We start from the raw sequence: 19803 nt of genomic DNA, 5'->3' as shown, positions 1-19803 counted from the left end.
TTTATGTAATAATTAAAATGCTTCTAGAAATCTAAGGTGAACTTTTTTTTCACTAAGAATCTTGAGAATACTTTTGCATGTAATGTTATTGGTAAGAAATCTGTTGAATATAGGTGGCATTCCTTTTTCTTCTGAAAGATTTTAAGATGCTTTTATCCCTGATGTTCTATAGATTGACCATAACATATCCAATTATGAATTTAGTTTATCTTGCTTCATACTTTGGATTCATTTTCATTTCTGGAACTCATATTTTTATTAATTTCAGAAAATTTTCAGCAATTACCTATTCAAAGAATTTTTTCCTCCACTATTCATTCATTTTTTCCCCTGAAACTACTAGGATATTAATGTGGAAGCCACTTTATATAGCCCCCCTGCCACTTTAATTTTTTTAACCTCACTGTCTCTCTGTTCCACTGCACAATGTGGGAATTTCTCAGTACTGTTTTCCAATTCACTAATTTACTCTTCAATTGTGTCCAGTCTGTAATGGATCCCATGTATTGTACTCTTTATTTAAAGTGTGATTTTTCACTTTTATATATTAATAATTGATTCTTTTTGATATTCATTTGTTCTTATTTCATTTATGTCTATGTTTATTTAAAGTATTTCCTGACCCTTTTTATTGACAATATCACCTCCTCCTATACTTTTAGACTTTGTCAGAATCTTCCACCTGGAGTAAGTTTACTTTCTAAGAACTGATTTTGTTAGCAACCTTTATAGCGTTACATCTCATTTAAAAAGTTTTCAAATTTTGGTTTGCAGGCTTAAATTTACTTGTTTCTCTTTTCTTCTACTGCCCTGTCTGTCTCCTTTCCTCTCTGCAAATATTAATTTTCCTCTTCTGTTTGGTTTAGGGGTTTAACTCCATTCTTCCCTCCAGGTTCTCAATCTAGAGCTAGGATTTAAAATAACAACTTGGCATTAGTTTGGCATTATTTCTCTGTGGCAATATTAGGGATGTGGTGTATCAAATACTGTTTGAAAGGATAACATCTGTGTTCTTCCTTTGTTGGCACATGAAATAGCACCCCAGGAGTGCTGGGAAACTGTCGGGGTGGGTGAGAGCAGGGTGGGAGGGTGCTTTCAGTCACCTTTCATGAGTAAGAGTAAACCCAGCCCCTGGATTTAAGGACTATTAGACTGACTAGTGCCCTGTCTCAAATGCTCCACTTCCAGTCTAGTTCATCCTATAGGTGTTAATACCCCAACAGTGTCATTTCCTAACTCGGAGCCCTGCAATATTACAGGCTTATAATTCTATCTCTTTCTATCCATGGGAATTTTCATCTTACAACTGTCATTTTGGTTTGCTTTCTCTCTTCTTCTTTTTTTTTTTTAAACAATGCATTCATTATTGCTATGCTTTGGGGACAGAGAGTGATCCCTTCATGTGCCAGCATTTAATTCATAACTGATTTTCGTGCCTAGATGTATAGTTGAGCAGGACCCTGTGGAGCCTTCCTGGGACAGACTCCTCCCCATATCATCTGCTTTAGCTCCTCTTTGAAGGAATTAGATAATATTATCTGAGGGACATTTCCTGAGTTGTTTCACAGATGTGAAAACCTCCACCAAATAAAGATGTTAACTGCTTAATGACCATAAGCATATACCCCCAAGACTCCTTAGGATTTATGTTTACCTCTGTGACATCGCCCTGTTATGTCAGCATCAACCAATCAGAGAACTGTGCACGAGCTGATCACATATCCTATGACCACCCCCGAGGTCACCCGGACTTTGAAAATGCTTTCCTGAAACCCATCGGGGAGTCCAGGCTTTTTCAGCACTAGCTGTCCCAGACTATTTTATGGCACATTACAATAAACCTCAGATATGCAGATGACACCACCCTTATGGCAGAAAGTGAAGAACTAAAGAGCCTCTTGATGAAAGTGAAAGAGGAGAGTGAAAAAGTTGGCTTAAAGCTCAACATTCAGAAAACTAAGATCATGGCATCCAGTCCCATCACTTCATGGGAAATAGATGGGGAAACAGTGGCTGACTTTATTTTTCTGGGCTCGAAAATCACTGCAGATGGTGATTGCAGCCACGAAATTAAAAGTCGTTTACTCCTTGGAAGGAAAGTTATGACCAACCTAGATAGCATATTAAAAAGCAGAGACATTACTTTGCCAACAAAGGTCCATCTAGTAAAGGCTATGGTTTTTCCAGTAGTCATGTATGGATGTGAGAGTTGGACTATAAAGAAAGCTGAGCACTGAAGAATTGATGCTTTTGAACTGTGGTGTTGGAGAAGACTCTTGAGAGTCCTTTGGACTGCAAGGAGGTCTAACCAGTCCATCCTAAAGGAGATCAGTCCTGGGTGTTCATCGGAAGGACTGATGTTGAAGCTGAAACTCCAATACTTTGGCCACCTGATGTGAAGAGTTGACTCATTTGAAAAGACCCTGATGGTGGGAAAGACTGAGGGCAGGAGGAGAAGGGGATGACAGAGGACGAGATGGTTGGATGGCATCGCCAACCTGATGGACATGGGTTTGGGTGGACTCCGGGAGTTGGTGATGGACAGGGAGGCCTGGCATGCTGCAGTTCATGGGGTCGCAAAGAATCAGACTCGACTGAGCTACTGAACTGAACTGAACAATAAACACTGCACTTTCCTTTACCACAATCTGGTGTGGGTAGATTGACTTTATTGTGGGCAGCCAAGTGGACCCGACTTTGGTTCAGTAACAGATGTGTCCATGACACACAGATATTTTCAAAGAGTTTGACTTCCAGTAATTTTGAGAAATAAAATGCAACTGTAGAATAATTTACAGAGCATATAACATTTAATTTCCCAGTGAAATATTAATATATTGAGTGAAATAAACTTCACTCAAGCAAACAGAGATGCATATTTAAAAATCTGTATTACCTTTATATACATTTGACTGTTGATTAAAAGTGGAATAGCATTGAACATGTATATTACTCCATGTAAAATAGATGACCAGTGCAAATTCAATGCATGAAGCAGGGCACTCAAAGCCAATGCTCTGGGACAATCCAGAGGGATGGGGTGGGAAGGGAGGTGGGAGGGGATTTCAGGATGGGGGGAAACACGTGCACCCATGGCTGATTCATGTCGATGTATGGCAAAAACCACCACAATATTATAATTATCCTCCAATTAAAATAAATAAATATTTTTTTAAAGTGAATTTTTTGTTGTTATTGCTGTTGACTTAGACGTTAGCTAACAAAGGCACCATGATAATCAAAGAATTTCACCTTCTTTCAGAGGAAATCTCTCATGGTTACTTAAATAAAGCAAAAACTTGTAAGTCATACATACGGATAAATGGCCTCTTTAACGTTTCCGAAGATCTGTTTCCCAGTCATTATGATGGTCAACTGGGTTGTCAGTTCTACTAGACAGCCTGCAGGATCACACTAGCAGGAAGAAAAAGGAGAAAAATTAAGTGAATGATGAAAAGATGGACTTTTGCGACAAAAGAAAACAAACCAGAAGGTGAGAATCTGAAGATTTGTATTGGAACAGATATTAAATGATACAAAGGGATATTTAGTCCCAAGCTTCAAGCATGATCACAGTGGTGTTGGTGGTGATTTAGTCGCTCAGTCATGTCCGACTCTTGAGACCCCATGGACTGTGCCTGCCAGGCTCCTCTGTCCATGGGGATTCTCCAGGCAAGAATACTGAAGTGGGTTGCCATTTCCTTCTCCAGGGGATCTTCCCCACCCAGGAATCAAACCCGGGTTTCCTGCATTGCAGGCAGATTCTTTACCAACAGAGCTACTAAGGGAAGCCATCTAGTTGCATTAGATTTAGCTGTGGAATATGTTTAAAGAAAAAAAAAAAAAAAAGAAAGAAAAAAGACAGGTTTCTGGGCCTTATTCTTAGAAAATTCCAAATCTTTCTATCTGTGTTAGGGCTGGAAGTTGTTATTTTCTTCACGTGACCTGGTAGCAAGCCAGATTTGGAAATCACTGAGTTGGTCTAATTCTATACCCATATGGGGAGCATTTTCTGCTGTACCTCTAGGAAGTTATCATTCATCCTTTGCTGGAAGCCTTCAGGAATATAGAACTTACTTATTCCAGTTCATAGCTCATGTTTTATATCAAACAATAGGTACAACATAACTTTCTTTCCCCAAACAAACTGGAGAGTCTATCAGCAGGATTCTAAGACCAATATGCTCCACGGACAGAGTCAGTATCTTAGACTTTTCTTGAAACTTGATAAAATTTGGGTAAGTGTGGGGCACACCTAAAGGTCCTGAACTAACAGTGAGTTACTGAAGCCATAAATATTACCTCTTTAGAGAATTCTTACCTCTTCACTTCTCCACACACCAAACAAATATGTGTATTTTCCGGGATATCCCACAAACTTCCCTTTAAAGAATGCTACATAGAAGCAGGATGAATAATAATTTACAAACTGAAACAGGAACATTTTCAAGGTAAGACTGCTCTCATACTCCTGGTGAGTCCGAGGAATTTCTGATTTTAAAAAAACAAACAAACAAGGTTAATAATGTGCCTCCCTGTTTCTTCTTAAAATGTTTTACTCCCTGGGACAAGTGGATAGCTAGTCATATTACTCAGTGTATTGAAATGCTCCCCACTCAGTTCCTAACTGACCAACATTAAGTAGCTATGGAAGTGTACTAGGCTTTCTAGGACCGGCATTGCATTAACCTCATCACCAGAGAAGCCTGGGAAGCCATCATTAGTATGTTTAGAGGGGTGAAATACTTGCCTGGGGCCACACAGTCAGAATATGGAATTCAAACCCTTACCAAACTGAAGAGCCTCCTGCTCATCTCCATGATTCCCAGGATATCTGTGTGTGTGTGTGTGTGTGTGTGCACACTCAGTCGTGTCCGACTCTGCGACCCCATGGACTGTAGCCCACCAGGCTCCTCTGTCCAAGGGATTCTCTAGGCAAGAGTACTGGAGTGGGTTGCCATTTCCATCTCCATATCACTACATGATATCCTGTAAACATTTCAGATCTCTCTTGTCTATTTCCAATGCAGTTTAAACAAAGTTAAACAAAGTAAAGGGCAGAGGGTGATTTCCACATTGAATTGTGCTTCCCTCTCATGAATTAAATGGGTTTATCAATTTTTAAAACAATGTCATGCAAACAGTGGCAGCAATAGTACACATTTCCCCTCTCCTTCATTTAAAGTGGATGATCATATGAATTCTTTTTAATGGCTGAGTAATATTCCATAGTGTATATGTACCGCAGCTTCCTTATCCATTCGTCTGCTGATGGGCATCTAGGTTGCTTCCATGTCCTGGCTATTATAAACAGTGCTGCGATGAACATTGGGGTACACGTGTCTCTCTGAGATCTGGTTTCCTCGGTGTGTATGCCCAGGAGTGGGATTGCTGGGTCATATGGCAGTTCTATTTCCAGGTTTTAAAGGAATCTCCACACTGTTCTCCATAGTGGCTGTACTAGTTTGCATTCCCACCAACAGTGTAAGAGGGTTCCCTTTTCTCCACACCCTCTCCAGCATTTATTGCTTGTAGACTTTTGGATAGCAGTCATTCTGACTGGTGTATAATGGTACCTCATTGTGGTTTTGATTTGCATTTCTCTGAACAGTATACTAATACATATATATGGAATTTAAAAAGATGGTAAGGATAAGCCTATATGCAAAACAGAAAAAGAGACACAGATGTACAGAACAGACTTTTGGACTGTCGGAGAAGGTGAGGGTGGGATGTTCGGAGAGAACAGCATTGAAACAAGTATACTATCAAGGGTGAAACAGATCACCAGCCCCGGTTGGATGCATGAGACGGGTGCTCAGGGCTGGTGCACTGGGAGGGCCCAGAGGGATGGGATGGAGAGGGAGGCGGGAGCAGGGATCAGGATGGGGAACACATGTAAATCCATGGCTGATTCGTGTCGATGTATGGCAGAAGCCACTACAATATTGTAAAGTAACTGGCCTCCAACGAATAAAAATAAATGGAAAAATAAATAAAGTGGATGATCATGATCTACCGCTTAATGAACTCCAAAGATAAGAAAATGTTAAGAGTCTCTTCACACCACAGGAGAATGGCATGAGCTGTGAAAGAGTAAGGGACCATGTTTTTCTGAGATGATGATCTTCCAAGGATATGAGCTGATCCAGCCAAAACCAGGACATGTTCAGCAACATGGAAATGGTGACACATATTCTGAAGACACAGATAACTCCTCCACTTTACTAAAATTTAGTTGCATTCCTACAAAATCTCTAATGTGAGTACAGGTGATTTTTCTCAGTGATGAAAGCTAAGGTATTTTTAGGTGCTTGGGTTTTAGGTGCTAATATATATTATACACACACACACACACACACACACATATATGTATACACACATACACACACACACTGTTGCGAACTCCAAATATGAGAAGAATATTTAATGGCAGTGACTTCCCAGTGTTTACCCTGCTGCTGCTGCTGCTAAGTTACTTCAGTCGTGTCCAACTCTGTGTGACCCCATAGACGGCAGCCCACCAGGCTCCCCCGTCCCTGGGATTCTCCAGGCAAGAACACTGGAGTGGGTTGCCATTTCCTTCTCCAGTGTTTACCCTAGTGCTGAGTAAATACTGTGCTGGTCCAATGACAGTGCACAGATTTGGAGAGAGGCAGAAGCTCTTGGAGAGGGCAGTCACAGGAGAAGCTGAGGCAGGAGCTGTCTCTGATTTCATCTCCACCTTGCTGGGGGCAACGGCAGAAACAACTGTGCTACTCTCCCCAAATGAACCTCCCATTCCACCTGGGGACCTCTTCACCTTCCCTCATGGCTTTAGGAGAAATTTTCACAAGAACATAATCCAGCTCCTAAGACATGGCAACTGAAAAGAAAAGCACTAACTTTTAGATTTATTCAGGAGGACCTGACTGTTCTGCTTTTCTGACAGAGGCTTTCAAAATTCAACACCTCCCGAAAATAGTATACAAGAAATAAAAATTATCTGTGTCTTGAGAAATGTGTGAGGATTTTATTTAGGCTTCAATTAATCCCATCAAGGAAGGATCAAGGCAAGAATACTCAAAAAAGATCTACAGAGGCCTAATTCCTTTTAGTTCTTCTTCCTGCTTCCATTATAATAGGCCTGAATGTAGCTGTTAGGGAATTCTGAAGTACCAGGCTATGTGTCTACCTGTAGAGCAAAACAGTCTTGAAATGTGCTTTGAAAAGAACTCCCTGGGGGCTGATCCAGAATGAAGGTGTAACATTGGTAGGAATTCTTTTTCAGAGTCATACTAATGATTTGGCCAGCTTACCCATTTTTGTAATCCAGGCAGATATCTTTTCATAAAAGAAATTCAAGATCAAGATGACAATGAAGTTCAAGCACGATCCAGTGAGAGATGTGGCTATCTGGGGAGTGAGGAAACTTTTGACATGCTTTAAGGATGCTTCACTTTCCATGAAGCTAGCAAATGTAGCAAAAACTGACAGGCGGTATACAATCACAGCTACCATACACGCGACAATCAGAGCCATCTGGGGAAGGGAAACAAAAACTGGTCACTCTGGTCTCTGTATCTGGGCAACGTATACAGAGCTGAAACATACTCTTCTCTTCAGCTCATATATTAAGTTTAGCAAATCTGACGTGGAGAGCAAGCCAAGCCGGTTCCTCTCACTATTGTTTAGTTGCTCAGTCCTGTTCAACTCTTGCAATCTCAGAGATTGTAGCCCATCAGGCTCCTCTGTCCATGGGATTTCCCAGGCAAGAAGACTGGGTTGCCATTTCCTTCTCCAGGGGATCTTCCTGACCCAGGGATCAAACCCACATCTCCTGCTTGGCAGGCGGATTCTTTACCGCTGAGCCACCAGGGAAGCCCCCTCTCCCTGTAGATGGTATAAACAGCAGGAAGTGAAAACTAGGAAAGTAAAAAGGTTAGAGATAAGGCGTATGGTAGCAGCTGAGTGAGTAGAAAATAGAAAAGTGCTCACTGCTCATCCGTTAAGTCCACTCTCTTGAACAAGTTGGAAAATTAGCCAGCAAGCCAGCATCTGACTGTGGCCTTACCTGTTCCTGGGTAGCCCTCTAAGATTTCTCCTTTTTTTGCATTTTTAAAAGATCATAAAGAAGACAATTATGTGTAAGAGACTATTTGTGGCCCACAAAACCTATAATATATCCTTTACAGCAAACGTTTGGTAATCTCTGCTTTAGTTAAATATGTATTGTAAAGATTACATACTTTCTCAAGAAAAATATGTTTAAAAATTCAATTTTATTTTCCCTTACAATATTGCCATTAGCAGTCTGATAAGCCTGGTAGTTTATATATTTGTATAGATCCAGTATAAATTTTATACCTTCCCACACTGCAAAATCACAAAGATCTTTATAACAATGATAGGAGAATTTTATTGTGAAAGTTGAGGAACTGAATAAAATTAAATGAGTACTAGGAATAAATGACAGTGATCTTATCACACTAGAATATTTTTCATTTAGTGTCCCCAATTGATTATAACCCCTTTTAATTCTATCATCTCTCCTAAAATCCTTGTTATATCATCTAGGAAAATACACATTTAAATAGAAAAACCACTGCCTTTAATAAAAAAGGTTAAAGATAAAAAAAAAAATTATGGGTGGGACAACATGGAGTAGTGAGGTTAATCAATAGTCTACAATTGCCAATTATTTATACTTCAACAGGCTAATATCTCAGAGGGTAACTTTGTCTGTTTCCTAAAATTAAAGGTCAACTGTAAGAGGGCATAGATTTGGAAAGGGAAGGCAGGAAATAGATTATGAAGATGGAGGAAGCTATTGGGTAAGAAGCATGGAGAAAATCTGACTCCCTAACAATGGGATATACTAATTAAATTCTTTAAGTAGAAGATGTAACATTTTCTTTCATTATTTTGGCAAGAGAATGAACCTTAATGATATTGTATAGATACTCTAGATGGGTATAAAGACAAATTAATATTTTTTTACAAAAACTAACCAAATAGCCTGCAATCAAATTGTTTGTTTTACTGTTCTGATTTCAAGTTATCACCAAATTAACGAAGAGCTGGGGGAGGAGGAGGAATAGGCTTTAATATAAGGCACCTCTCTCTCCCCACAACTCTTTTTCCAAGGTTTAATTATGACACATCCATGTAAATTACAGTTTATTTTATGTAAGCACTCCATTCAAGATAAAAACAAAATACTGTGGAGGGGAAGGGAAGAGAGGGACACGGGCCATTGCAGATGAAACTGCTGCGATAACCCCAATATGATCTGAAATCAAATAGATGACAACAGTTTTAAGGAATGCTCACCCATAATATCACTGTGACTCCTGATAAAATGTACCACGGAAGACGGCTATATAGAGGCAAGTAAGGTTCCATCTCCTGTAATTTTGAAGAAATCACAGCAAAATTAAAAATCTACCCTCAAAGTCAGGATTCCAAGCAGTAGTCAAAATCACAAAGCCCAGCTCAAGTAGCTCTGAATCAGTAGATTCACCGTAGCTCATGGAAAGCTATATTCTAGTAGTGGTTTCTTACATTTAGGTAGAAACCTTTAAGATTCCTAGATGGAATATTCTACAAATGATAAGACATAATATACACATTATTTCCTGAGTGCTGAATTCTAGTGGTATTCAGGGCAACATAGACAGGAAAAACAAAGTCAAAACGTGAAGGCTGCTGCTCAAGTGGATATACTTTAATGATGTTAAAAATTTTCTAATTGAGTTTAACTGAATTGGGCAGGCTTCCCAAGAGCTCTACTGAACTTCAGGATGTGTGTGCATACATCTGATGATGCACATGTGTGTATCCAATGTTTGTGTGTTTGTATGTGTGTGCATATTTGTGTGTACACTTGTGTGGGTTTTCATGCATGCATGTGCATGTTCCTAACAGACTCAAATGTAAGAGGTTAGGTTGTGCTTAATGACTGAAGAAGCACTGCAATGAAGTTAAAAACAAAAACCAAAACCTCATTTCCAAAACCATTAAAGCTAAGTGAAGTAGATGATTCACAGTGAACTAATACATATTTTTTTTAAACTGGTTTCAAATGTAAACATTCAATACATCTTGGTTTTAGGTCAATAGTTTTTGGCAAAGCCAACTGAACTGCTTTTATATTTTTTCTATCCCATGAAGTATGAACAAATATATATCATACCATTACTAGGATAATATTTCTTTTAATATATTTCAATTAACTTCAAAATGTCACCCAAATTTTTAATATATTTTCTGAGGTGATTTTTCTCTTCATTCATTTATTGAATTTTCTGTATGGTTTCAATGCAATTTAATAAATCTTTAGTGAATGCCTGAACTGTGAGAATTCTGAGTGTTATACATAAGAATAGTGTCCTGAACAGAGTAGGGAATTGTACTGAAGAGATTTTAGAAGCTTTCTAGTCTCCCTTTATGGCAAGGTAAGAACTCTAAGAATATGCAGCCAAGAGTTACAAAGTACCTTTCATTTTCATGTGAAACAAAAATGAGATACCAAGAAGTAAAAAAACTCAATTAATAACATACAGCCAATTTGCCAGTTATCCCAAAATCTAGACTTTCCTTTCTAGACACCAGTGCAATCATCTTCCCATTACAGTCAATTAGCATGGTCTAGATGGATAAACTTTGGTTTAATAAAGCCATCAATCATAAGCTCATTACCTTAAAATAATACCATTTTAATTTTCACAGATAAACTTAGTATCATTTCCATATATATGTGTGTAATTTATATATAAAGTCCACAACATACACACTATTTTCCATTTCATCTTAATTCACTTATGTATTTTATGTATGATGGCTTGGATCTACTTCAAAATAATTGCAGGCGGCACTAGTGGTAAAGAACCTGCCTGCCAATGCAGGAGACACAGGAGATGCAGGATCGATCCCTGGGTCGGAAAGATCCCCTGGAGGAGGGCATGGCAACCCACTCCAGTTTTCTTGCCTGGAGAGTCCCATGGACGGAGGAGCCTGGTGGGCTACGGTCCACAAGATCACACAGTTAGACGTGACTGAGGTCATGTGTAACTTAGCAGGTCTAAGTCACGTCTACTTAGCACTCACGCACGCATGCTCAATCTAGTGGCGGCGGGTGGTGTGTAAAAGGAAAAAGATTGCCCATGAATTAATAAGCATTGAAGCTGGGTGATGACTCCATCCTGGGACTCATTACACTTTTCTACCTACTTTTTCTTGTGTTCAAAATGCATGTTAAAGTCAAGTAAATAAGTTTATGTGATTCACATGCTGGAGACTTTGCCTGTTTAAAGGCAGATTAAAATCGGCGTCGTTACTGGAGGGGCCACCCGCAGGCCGCGCCCGCTGAAACACGCTGCCCGCCCGGTTCCCTAAAGTACCTGAGTCACTGCGTTCAGTTTCCTCTTCTTACACAGAGCTTCAAACTCAGGTCTCAGCTGGAGCTGCTGCTGCTCCTCTTCAAAGTCCACCAGGTCCCACTCATACTCCAGTCTGGCTTGTCGTTGCTTCCAAAACTCCAGAAACAATGTGACTGTGGGCAAAGAAATACATCAAAACAAGTATAATAAAAAGACGGCAGAATAAATGAGTAAGGAGTCAGTAATCGGGTTTTCCTTCCTTTAGAAAAATCATTTTGGTTGTATGATGGTTATTCTGTTACTATTATGTTTGATGATAAAATTATAATGCTATGAATTTTAGTATAATACTACAAAATAGTATTGAAATAACTATATGTAAATACAATTAGTTCCTTAGATAAACATAGAAAAAATTTTTTTAGGCACACTATTCTCTCTTTCTTCATTCAGATAACTTGAAATGATATTTGAATGTGACATTTTACTATCACCTTGATTTTGTTTACATGTGTTTACTGAAATCATTCAAGCAACAGTACCACTTTCTCAGGCTTAGCGACATTTAAGGAAAATATAAGAGCCATTTCACAGCACAATATCTTTCTTTGTGCCTCTGTGTTTCTCTCCTCTGTCTATATCTGTTAGTCTGTTTCTCTCTGTGTATATATAATGTATATTATTATATATAGTATCATATACTATATATATAGTTTTTTAAATAAACTATCACTTAAAGAATAATATATTTACAGAAAAGCACACAAACATGATCAGCACCCCTGGAAACTCTCCCTTAGAATCCTAAGGCATAGATGTAACTGGTTTATGTGTGTATATATATATATATATATATGAATATATAAAACACACACACAGCAGTTTCTTTAACCATTTGTCTATCAAAGGACATTTAGGCTGTTACCACTCCACACCTTGGTTAATGTATTAATAGAGACTGTTGCAGTGAATATAGGAATACTAACATCTCTTTGAGATCCTGATTTCAATTATTTTGGGTAAATACCCAGAAGTGGGATTGCTGTATCACATGGTAGTTCTATTTTAATTTTTGAGGAACTTCCACACTGTTTTCCAGTTGTACCGTTTAGCACTACCATTCATAGTATACAGGAGTTCATTATAATTCTCAACATCCTCATTAACATGTCTTTTTTTATTTTGGTAACACTCATCCTGACAGGTATCAGATACCATTGTGGTTTGATTTGCATTTTCCTGAGAACTAGACAGCAAGTATGTTTTTTTCATGTTATCTGTTGGCCATTTGTATAACTTCTTTGGAGAAATGTCTATCCAAGTTCTTTGTCCATTTTTAAATCAGGTTATTCTTTTTTTTTTTCTTTCTTATTATTGAGCTATAAGAGTTCCTCATATATATCAGGGGTTAACCCCCTATCAGACCATGGTTTGCAAATATTTTCTGCTTCTACATAGGTTGCCTTTGCACTCTGTTGATTGTTATCTCTGCTGTTCAGAGTGTTTTGATTTCCTCTGGCTTATTTCGTTTGTTTCTGTTGCCTGGACTTTGGTGTCATCTGCATGAAATCATTTCCAAGTCCAACGTGATAAAGATTTTCCTTATGTTTTCTTCTAGGAGTTTTATACTTTCAGGTCTTATGTTTAAGTCTAATCCATTTTGAATTGACTTTTGTGATGGTGTAAGATGTGAATGAGGGGCTTTCCAGGTGGTGTTAGTAGTAAAGAACCTGCCTGCCAACACAGAAGATGTAAGCAACGTGGGTTCAGTCCCTGCGTCAGGAAGATCCCCTGGAGGAGGGCATGGCAACCCACTCCAGTATTCTTGCCTGGAGAATCCCATGGACAGAGGAGCCTGGAGGACTACAGTCCATGGGGTCACAAAGAGTCTGACATGAATGAAGCGACTTGGCACGCATGCACACAAAAGGCAAATGAAAAATGTTGTCTGTCACATCAGTAAACAAAGGATATTTCTGCCATCAAGCCACTATAACCATCCAGATGATGAGCCTTGAGCAAACTCAGGATAGAAAAGAACAGAATACTGACTATTATAGAGTTAAGAAACGAGCCGAAGTAATGAGTGTGCATGCACAACTCAGTCATGTCTGACTCTTTGCCACCCCATGGACTGTAGCCCACCAGGCTCCTCTGTCCATGGAATTTGCCAGGTAAGAATACTGGAGTATGTTGCCATTTCCTTCTCCAGGGGATCTTCCCAACCCAGGAATCGAACCCACATCTCTTATTTTTTTCTGCACTGGTAGGTGCGTTCTTTACCAGCTGAGTCACCAGACAAGAAAGTTAAGGTGCATGCCAAAGGAAAGATTCAATGAATCCAAACTCTTGCATCTTCCCATATATAGAAAAGTGCTAAATTCAGTAACTTGCGATACATAGTTTTCTTTAATTAACAGTAATCTTTTGATGTACCAACTACCTGGTCTTTCTTGCAAAACTGCTTTTCACCCCGGTTCCTCCCTTATCTCTTTGGAGCAGTCCCTCAGAGCTCTCTGAGAGTCTGCCTCCCAGGCTTGAAGTCCTCAGAAAGTCTGCTAAATGAAAAATAATTCTCAGCTTTTAGGTTGTGAATTTTTTTCAGCTGACAAAGATAAGGATCTAATGTTATTCTTTTGCATGTCAATATTCAGTTTTCCCAGCACCATTGGAAGACTATACTTTCTTCATTTTGCTTTCTTGGAAATCCTGTTGAAAATTAGTTAACCATATATAAAGGGATTTATTTCTGGACTCCATTCTGTTCATTGATCTGCATGTCCATCTTTATGTCAGTACCACTGTTTTGATTGCTGTAGTGAACAAACAGTTTCTAATTGGTTTTCTTCCCAGGGCTAAATGCAGAAGCAGCAGATACAAACACCCATCTTCCAATATTTCCTTGAAAGAGATTAGCTTGCAAACTTTAAAAGCTGCTGCCTTAGGGTCAAACTTCTAAACAACCTGCATCCAGGTGCTGCCTGAGATCTTCCCATTTGGGACCCTGATGGATCTTGGCACAGCCCCAAATACTGGGAGCCACTGAGAAGGAAGAAGGCAGCCTGGCCAATCACAGGCCACACTTTTAAGGCTAGGAGAGGTAGTTGTTTTACCTAATGCACAGAAATCAATACAAAGAGGCAAGCTAAATGAAAAAAACAGAGGAATAGGTTCCAAGAAAAAGAACAAGACAAACAAACTTCAGAAAAAGACTTTAATGAAATGAAGTCAAGTGATTTACTTGACAAAGAGATCGAAATAAGGGTCATAATAAACATGCTTACCAAGGTACAGAGGACAATGCATGAATAAAGTGAGACTGTGAACAGAGACAGAAAATATAAGAAAGTAATAAACAGAAATCAAGAGTATTATCAAGAGCATTAAACAGAGCTGAAGAACACGAGAATTTTATGGCAAAATTCAACAGGAGTGTTTGGCAGCTTACTAGATCAAACTGAGAAATAATCAGCCAACTCCAAGAAAGGGAAGTAGAATTTACCCAGTCAGAGGAGCAAAAATGAATTAATTAAAAATGGAAGATGATTTTTAAAAGGTGAAGTTAGCTTAAAGGATTTATGGGACAATATCAGGCAGACAAGCATTTGCATTAGAGGAGGTCCCAGAAAGAGAAGAGAGAGAGAGAGAAAACATATTCAAATAATTGGTAAAAACTTCTCTTAACATAGGGGAAAAAAAACAGATATCAGATCTAGGAAACCCACTGAGTTCCAAAAAAAGAAGAAAACAAAGAGAAACACACTGAGACACATTATAATTAAAACTTCACAAGTTAAAGACAAAGATAGAATTTTATAAGCAGGAAGAGAAAACCACGCTATGTACAAGGCAACACTTATAAGACTTTTAGCAGGCCAGAAGGGAGCAACACATAGTTGAAATACTGGGGAAAAACAAAACAAAACAAAACAAAACAAAACCTGAGGACCAAGAATACTCTACCTAGAAAGTTTTCCAGACAAGTAAAAGTGGAAAGAGTTTATCACAAATAGAGTGGCTTTTGAAGAAATGTTAAAGGGACCTCTTTAAACTAAAATGAAAACATATGAAAGTATAAATGTCACTGGTAAAGGTAGATATATAGTTAAATTTAAAATACTCTAATGTTATAATGGTGGTGGGTAAATCACTTGTAAATCTATTATGAAGGTTAAAAGGTAAAAGTAGTAAAAATAATTAACTACAATAAAATTGTGTAACTATAATAATTGGTTATATATAATATATAAATATAACTGTTAAAGGATACACTAAGAAGATATAAACTGTAACATCAAAAACATAAAGCAGGACAGAAAGTAAAATTATAGAGCTTTATATGTATTTCAAATTAATTTGTCTCAGCGTGCAATAGAATGATATAATTACAAGATGTTTTACCCTTTTGTAATCACAAAGCAAAAACCCATAAAAGACATGCAAAAGATAAAGGAATCTGAGCATAACATTACAGACAATTATCACACCCCCAAAGAAGAAGGCAACAGAGGAAGAAAGGAACAAAGGAATTACAAAACAATTAACAAAACTGTTGCCGAAGAACTCAAGTCAACCATTCTTCATTTGTTTGGCATTTGAAGCAAACTGGAAAGGTGAAAAAGTTCTATAAGTGGGTGCCTCATGAGCTGACCACAAATCAAAAAAATTGCCATTTTGAAGTGTCCTCTTCTCTTGTTCTATGCAACAACCATTTCTCGATCAGATTGTGACATGTGACAAAAAGTGAATTTTGTATAACTCAGTGACTGGTCTGAGAAGAAGTGCCAAAGCACTTCCCGAAGCCAAGCTTGCAACAAAAAAAAAGGTCATGGTCATTGCTGGGTGGTCTGCTGCCCATCTGACCCACTACAGCTTTCTGAATCCCAGAGAAACCATTATATCTGAGAATTATGCTCAGCAAATCGATGAGATGCACCAAAAACTACAACAATTGCAGCCAGTATTGGTCAAGAGAAAAAGGCCAATTCTTCTCTATGACAATGCCTGACTGCATGTGACACAACTAACACTTCAAAAGTTGAACGAACAGGGCTATGAAGTTTTGTCTCATCTGCCATATTCACCTGACCTCTCACCAACTGACTACCACTTCTTCAAGCATCTCAACAACTTTTTGCAGGCAAAATGCTTCCATAACCAGCAGGAGGTAGACAATGCTTTCCAAGAATTCATCAAAATCTGAAGCATGAATTTTTACACTACAGGAATAAACAATCTTATTTCTTGTTGGCAAAAATGTGTTGATTGTAATGGTTCCTATTTTGATTAATAAAGATGTGTTTGAACCTAGTTATAATGATTTAAAATTCACTGTCCAAAATTGCAATTACTTTTTCACTAAATTACTTTTGCTGTTAAGCTAAAAGGACTTAACAGGCACTTACAGTACATTCCATCCAACAGTAGCAGGATAAATATTCTTCTAAGTGCACATGGAATGTTCTCCAGAAAAGGTCATATATTGCCATCACAAAACAAGTCAATGAATTTCAAATGTTTGAAATCATATCAAGTATCTTTTCTGACCACAATTGTATAAAACTAGAATTATATGAAAAATAAAAACTGGAAAATTCACAAATATATGGAGAATAAAGGGCATGATACTGAACAAACAATGGGCCTTAGGAAGATGAAAAGAAAAATCAAAAAATATCTTGAAACAAATGAAACTAGACATACAATATACAAAAACTTATGGGATACACCAGAGGCAGTTCTAGGAGGGAAGTTCAGAGGGATAAATGTCTTCATTAAGAAACAAGAAAAAGCTAAAATAAACAACCCAACTTTAGACCTTAAGGAACTAGAAAAAGAAGAACTAAGCAAAGGCAGTTGAAGTAAGGAAATAACAAAGATCAGAGTGTAAATATAATAGGGACAAAAGACAACAGAAAAGATCAACAAAAAGGTAAATTAAAAACCTTTAGCCATAATTACCAAGAAAAAAAGATAAGGTTCAAATAAATAAAATTAGAAATTAAATAGGAGACATGCACCTGATTTAGTCAGTGATGGTTCACCGACTTGATGGACATGAGTTTGAGTAAGCTTCAGGAGTCGGTGATGGACAGGGAAGCCTGGCGTGCTGTAGTTCATGGGGTCTCAAAGAGTCAGACAAGACTGAGCGACTGAACTGAACTGATGCACCTGATATGACAGAAATACTAAGGATCGTTAACAGACTACTATGAACAGTTATATGGCAACAAAGTGGATAACCTAGAAGAAATGGATAAAGTCCTGCTGCTGCTGCTGCTAAGTCACTTCAGTCATGTCTGACTCTGTGAGACCCCATAGACGGCAGCCCACCAGGCTCCCCCGTCCCTGGGATTCTCCAGGCAAGAACACTGGAGTGGGTTGCCATTTCCTTCTCCAATGCGTGAAAGTGAAAAGTGAAAGTGAAGTCGCTCAGTCATGTCCGACTCTTAGCAACCTCATGGACTGCAGCCTATCAGGCTCCCCCGTCCATGGGATTTTCCAGGCAGGAGTACTGGAATGGGGTGCCATTGCCTTCTCCGGATAAAGTCCTAGAAACATACAATCTATTGAAACTGAATCATGAACAAACAGAAAATCTTAACAGACCAACTACCATTAAGGATATCAAATCAGTAATCAAAAACTTCTCCATAAATGAAATTCCAGGCCTCAAAGCTTTAATGGTGAATTCTATAATATAGGTAAAGAAGAAATAATCCTTCTCAAATTCTCCCAAAACCTAGAAGAGGGAAGAAACCTTCCAAACTCATTTTATGAGGCATCATTACCCTTACACCAAAGTCAAACAAAGACAATACACGTAAAGAAAATTACACTTGGTGAACACAGATACAAAGAACCTTAATAAAACAGTAGCAAATCAAATTCAGCAATATATTAAAAGAATCATACACCATGGTCAAATGAGATTTATTCCAGGGATATAAGGATAGTTTAATACCCATAAATTGATCAACATGGTATATCATTTTAACAAAATAAATGATTAAAAAAAAAACCCATCTCAACAAATGCAGAAACAGCATTTAACAGAATTCAACATCCATTATGATAAAAACTCTCAAAAATATGAGTATAAATACAATGTATTTCAATATAAGGGTATACATGACAGGTCCACAGTTACCATCATAGTCAATGGTGAAAAGCTGAAAACTTTTCCTTTATCATCAAGGATAAGACAAAAATTCCCATTCGTGCCATTTCTATTCAACTGAGCACTGGAAGTCTAGCCAGAGCAATTACTCAAGAAAAAAAAAAAGACATAAATTAGAAAGAAAAAAGGAAAGAAGTAAAACTGTCTCTATTTTCATATAACATTAAGTTACAAAAAAAAATCCTAGAGTCTCCACCAAAAAACTGTTAGAATAAATAAATTTAGCTAAGTTCCAGGATAAAAATAAATGTATTAAAAAACAGTTGTGTTTCTATACACTACTCATGTACTATGAGAAAGAGGAATTAAGAAACAATCCCATTTATAATAACATCAGAAAGAATAAAATACCCAGGGAAAAATGTAACCAAGGAAGTGAAAGATATGTACACATATACACTATAAGACACTGATGAAAGAAATTGAAGATGGAAACAAATGGAAAGATAGTCCATGCTCATAGATTGGAGGAATTAATATAAAAATGTCCATACTGCCCAAGTAATCTCCAGATTTAATGCAATTCCTACCAAAATTCCAATGCTATTTTTCACAGAAATAGAGAAAACAATGCTAAAATTTGTATAGGGCCACAAAAGACTTCAAATGGACAAAGCAATCTTGAGAAAGAAGAACAAATCACTAGGCATCATATTCCTGATCTCAATATTACAAAGTAATCAAAATAGTATGGTACAATTGGCATGGCATAAAAAGAAACACACAGAACTAGAGAACACAATCAAGAGCTCAAAAATAATCCCATGTATTATGGTCAATTAACATTTGACATAGGGTCCGAGAATATTCAATGAGGAAAGAATAGTTTCTTCTATAAATGGTTTTGGGAAAACTGGATATTTGTTTGCAGGACAAAACTGAAGAAAAAGGAACCACTGTGTAGGAACATAAATTGGAACAGAGCCATTATGGAAAACAGTACGAAGGTGACTTAAAAATTAAAAATGTAACTATAATATGTTGAAGCAATTCCACTTTTAGGCATATATCCAAAGAAAACAAAATCACTATCATGAAGATATCTTCACCCCCACATTCACTATAGCTGCTGGGTGTTCCAGGTATGGCTGCTCTTCTGTTTGTTATGACGCGTAAGGTGAGTGTTGGTGTACAAGCTCTCTCAATGGAGAGAATTGAAAAGTATTACATCTGTTGTAATTTGTATACATACCTGTCATCCATTTCTGATTCCAAAAAAATGACAGAGGCAGGATCTGTCTGGCACATGATGAAGAGATGTCC

At 37.9% G+C, this 19803-nt stretch overlaps 1 protein-coding gene across 1 annotated transcript in view; it reads right to left on the bottom strand.

Moving 5' to 3' along the window:
- Nucleotides 1-19803, bottom strand: part of ANO5 (anoctamin 5) — a 99884-nt gene that overhangs the window by 17267 nt on the left and 62814 nt on the right. Inside the window, exons 12-16 of the mRNA XM_061168003.1 lie at nucleotides 11382-11533; nucleotides 9313-9387; nucleotides 7299-7521; nucleotides 4322-4491; nucleotides 3317-3414 (exon numbers count right to left, since the gene is read on the bottom strand). Coding sequence (XP_061023986.1) covers nucleotides 3317-3414; nucleotides 4322-4491; nucleotides 7299-7521; nucleotides 9313-9387; nucleotides 11382-11533 — 718 coding nt within the window. The remainder of the gene's footprint in view (nucleotides 1-3316; nucleotides 3415-4321; nucleotides 4492-7298; nucleotides 7522-9312; nucleotides 9388-11381; nucleotides 11534-19803) is intronic.

Source organism: Dama dama, chromosome 2 (genome assembly GCF_033118175.1).
Source record: "Dama dama isolate Ldn47 chromosome 2, ASM3311817v1, whole genome shotgun sequence".
Classification (NCBI taxonomy): Eukaryota; Metazoa; Chordata; class Mammalia; order Artiodactyla; family Cervidae; genus Dama; species Dama dama.
The sequence above is the reverse complement of the archived record's forward strand: the minus strand, read 5'-3'. Positions and strand labels throughout refer to the sequence as shown.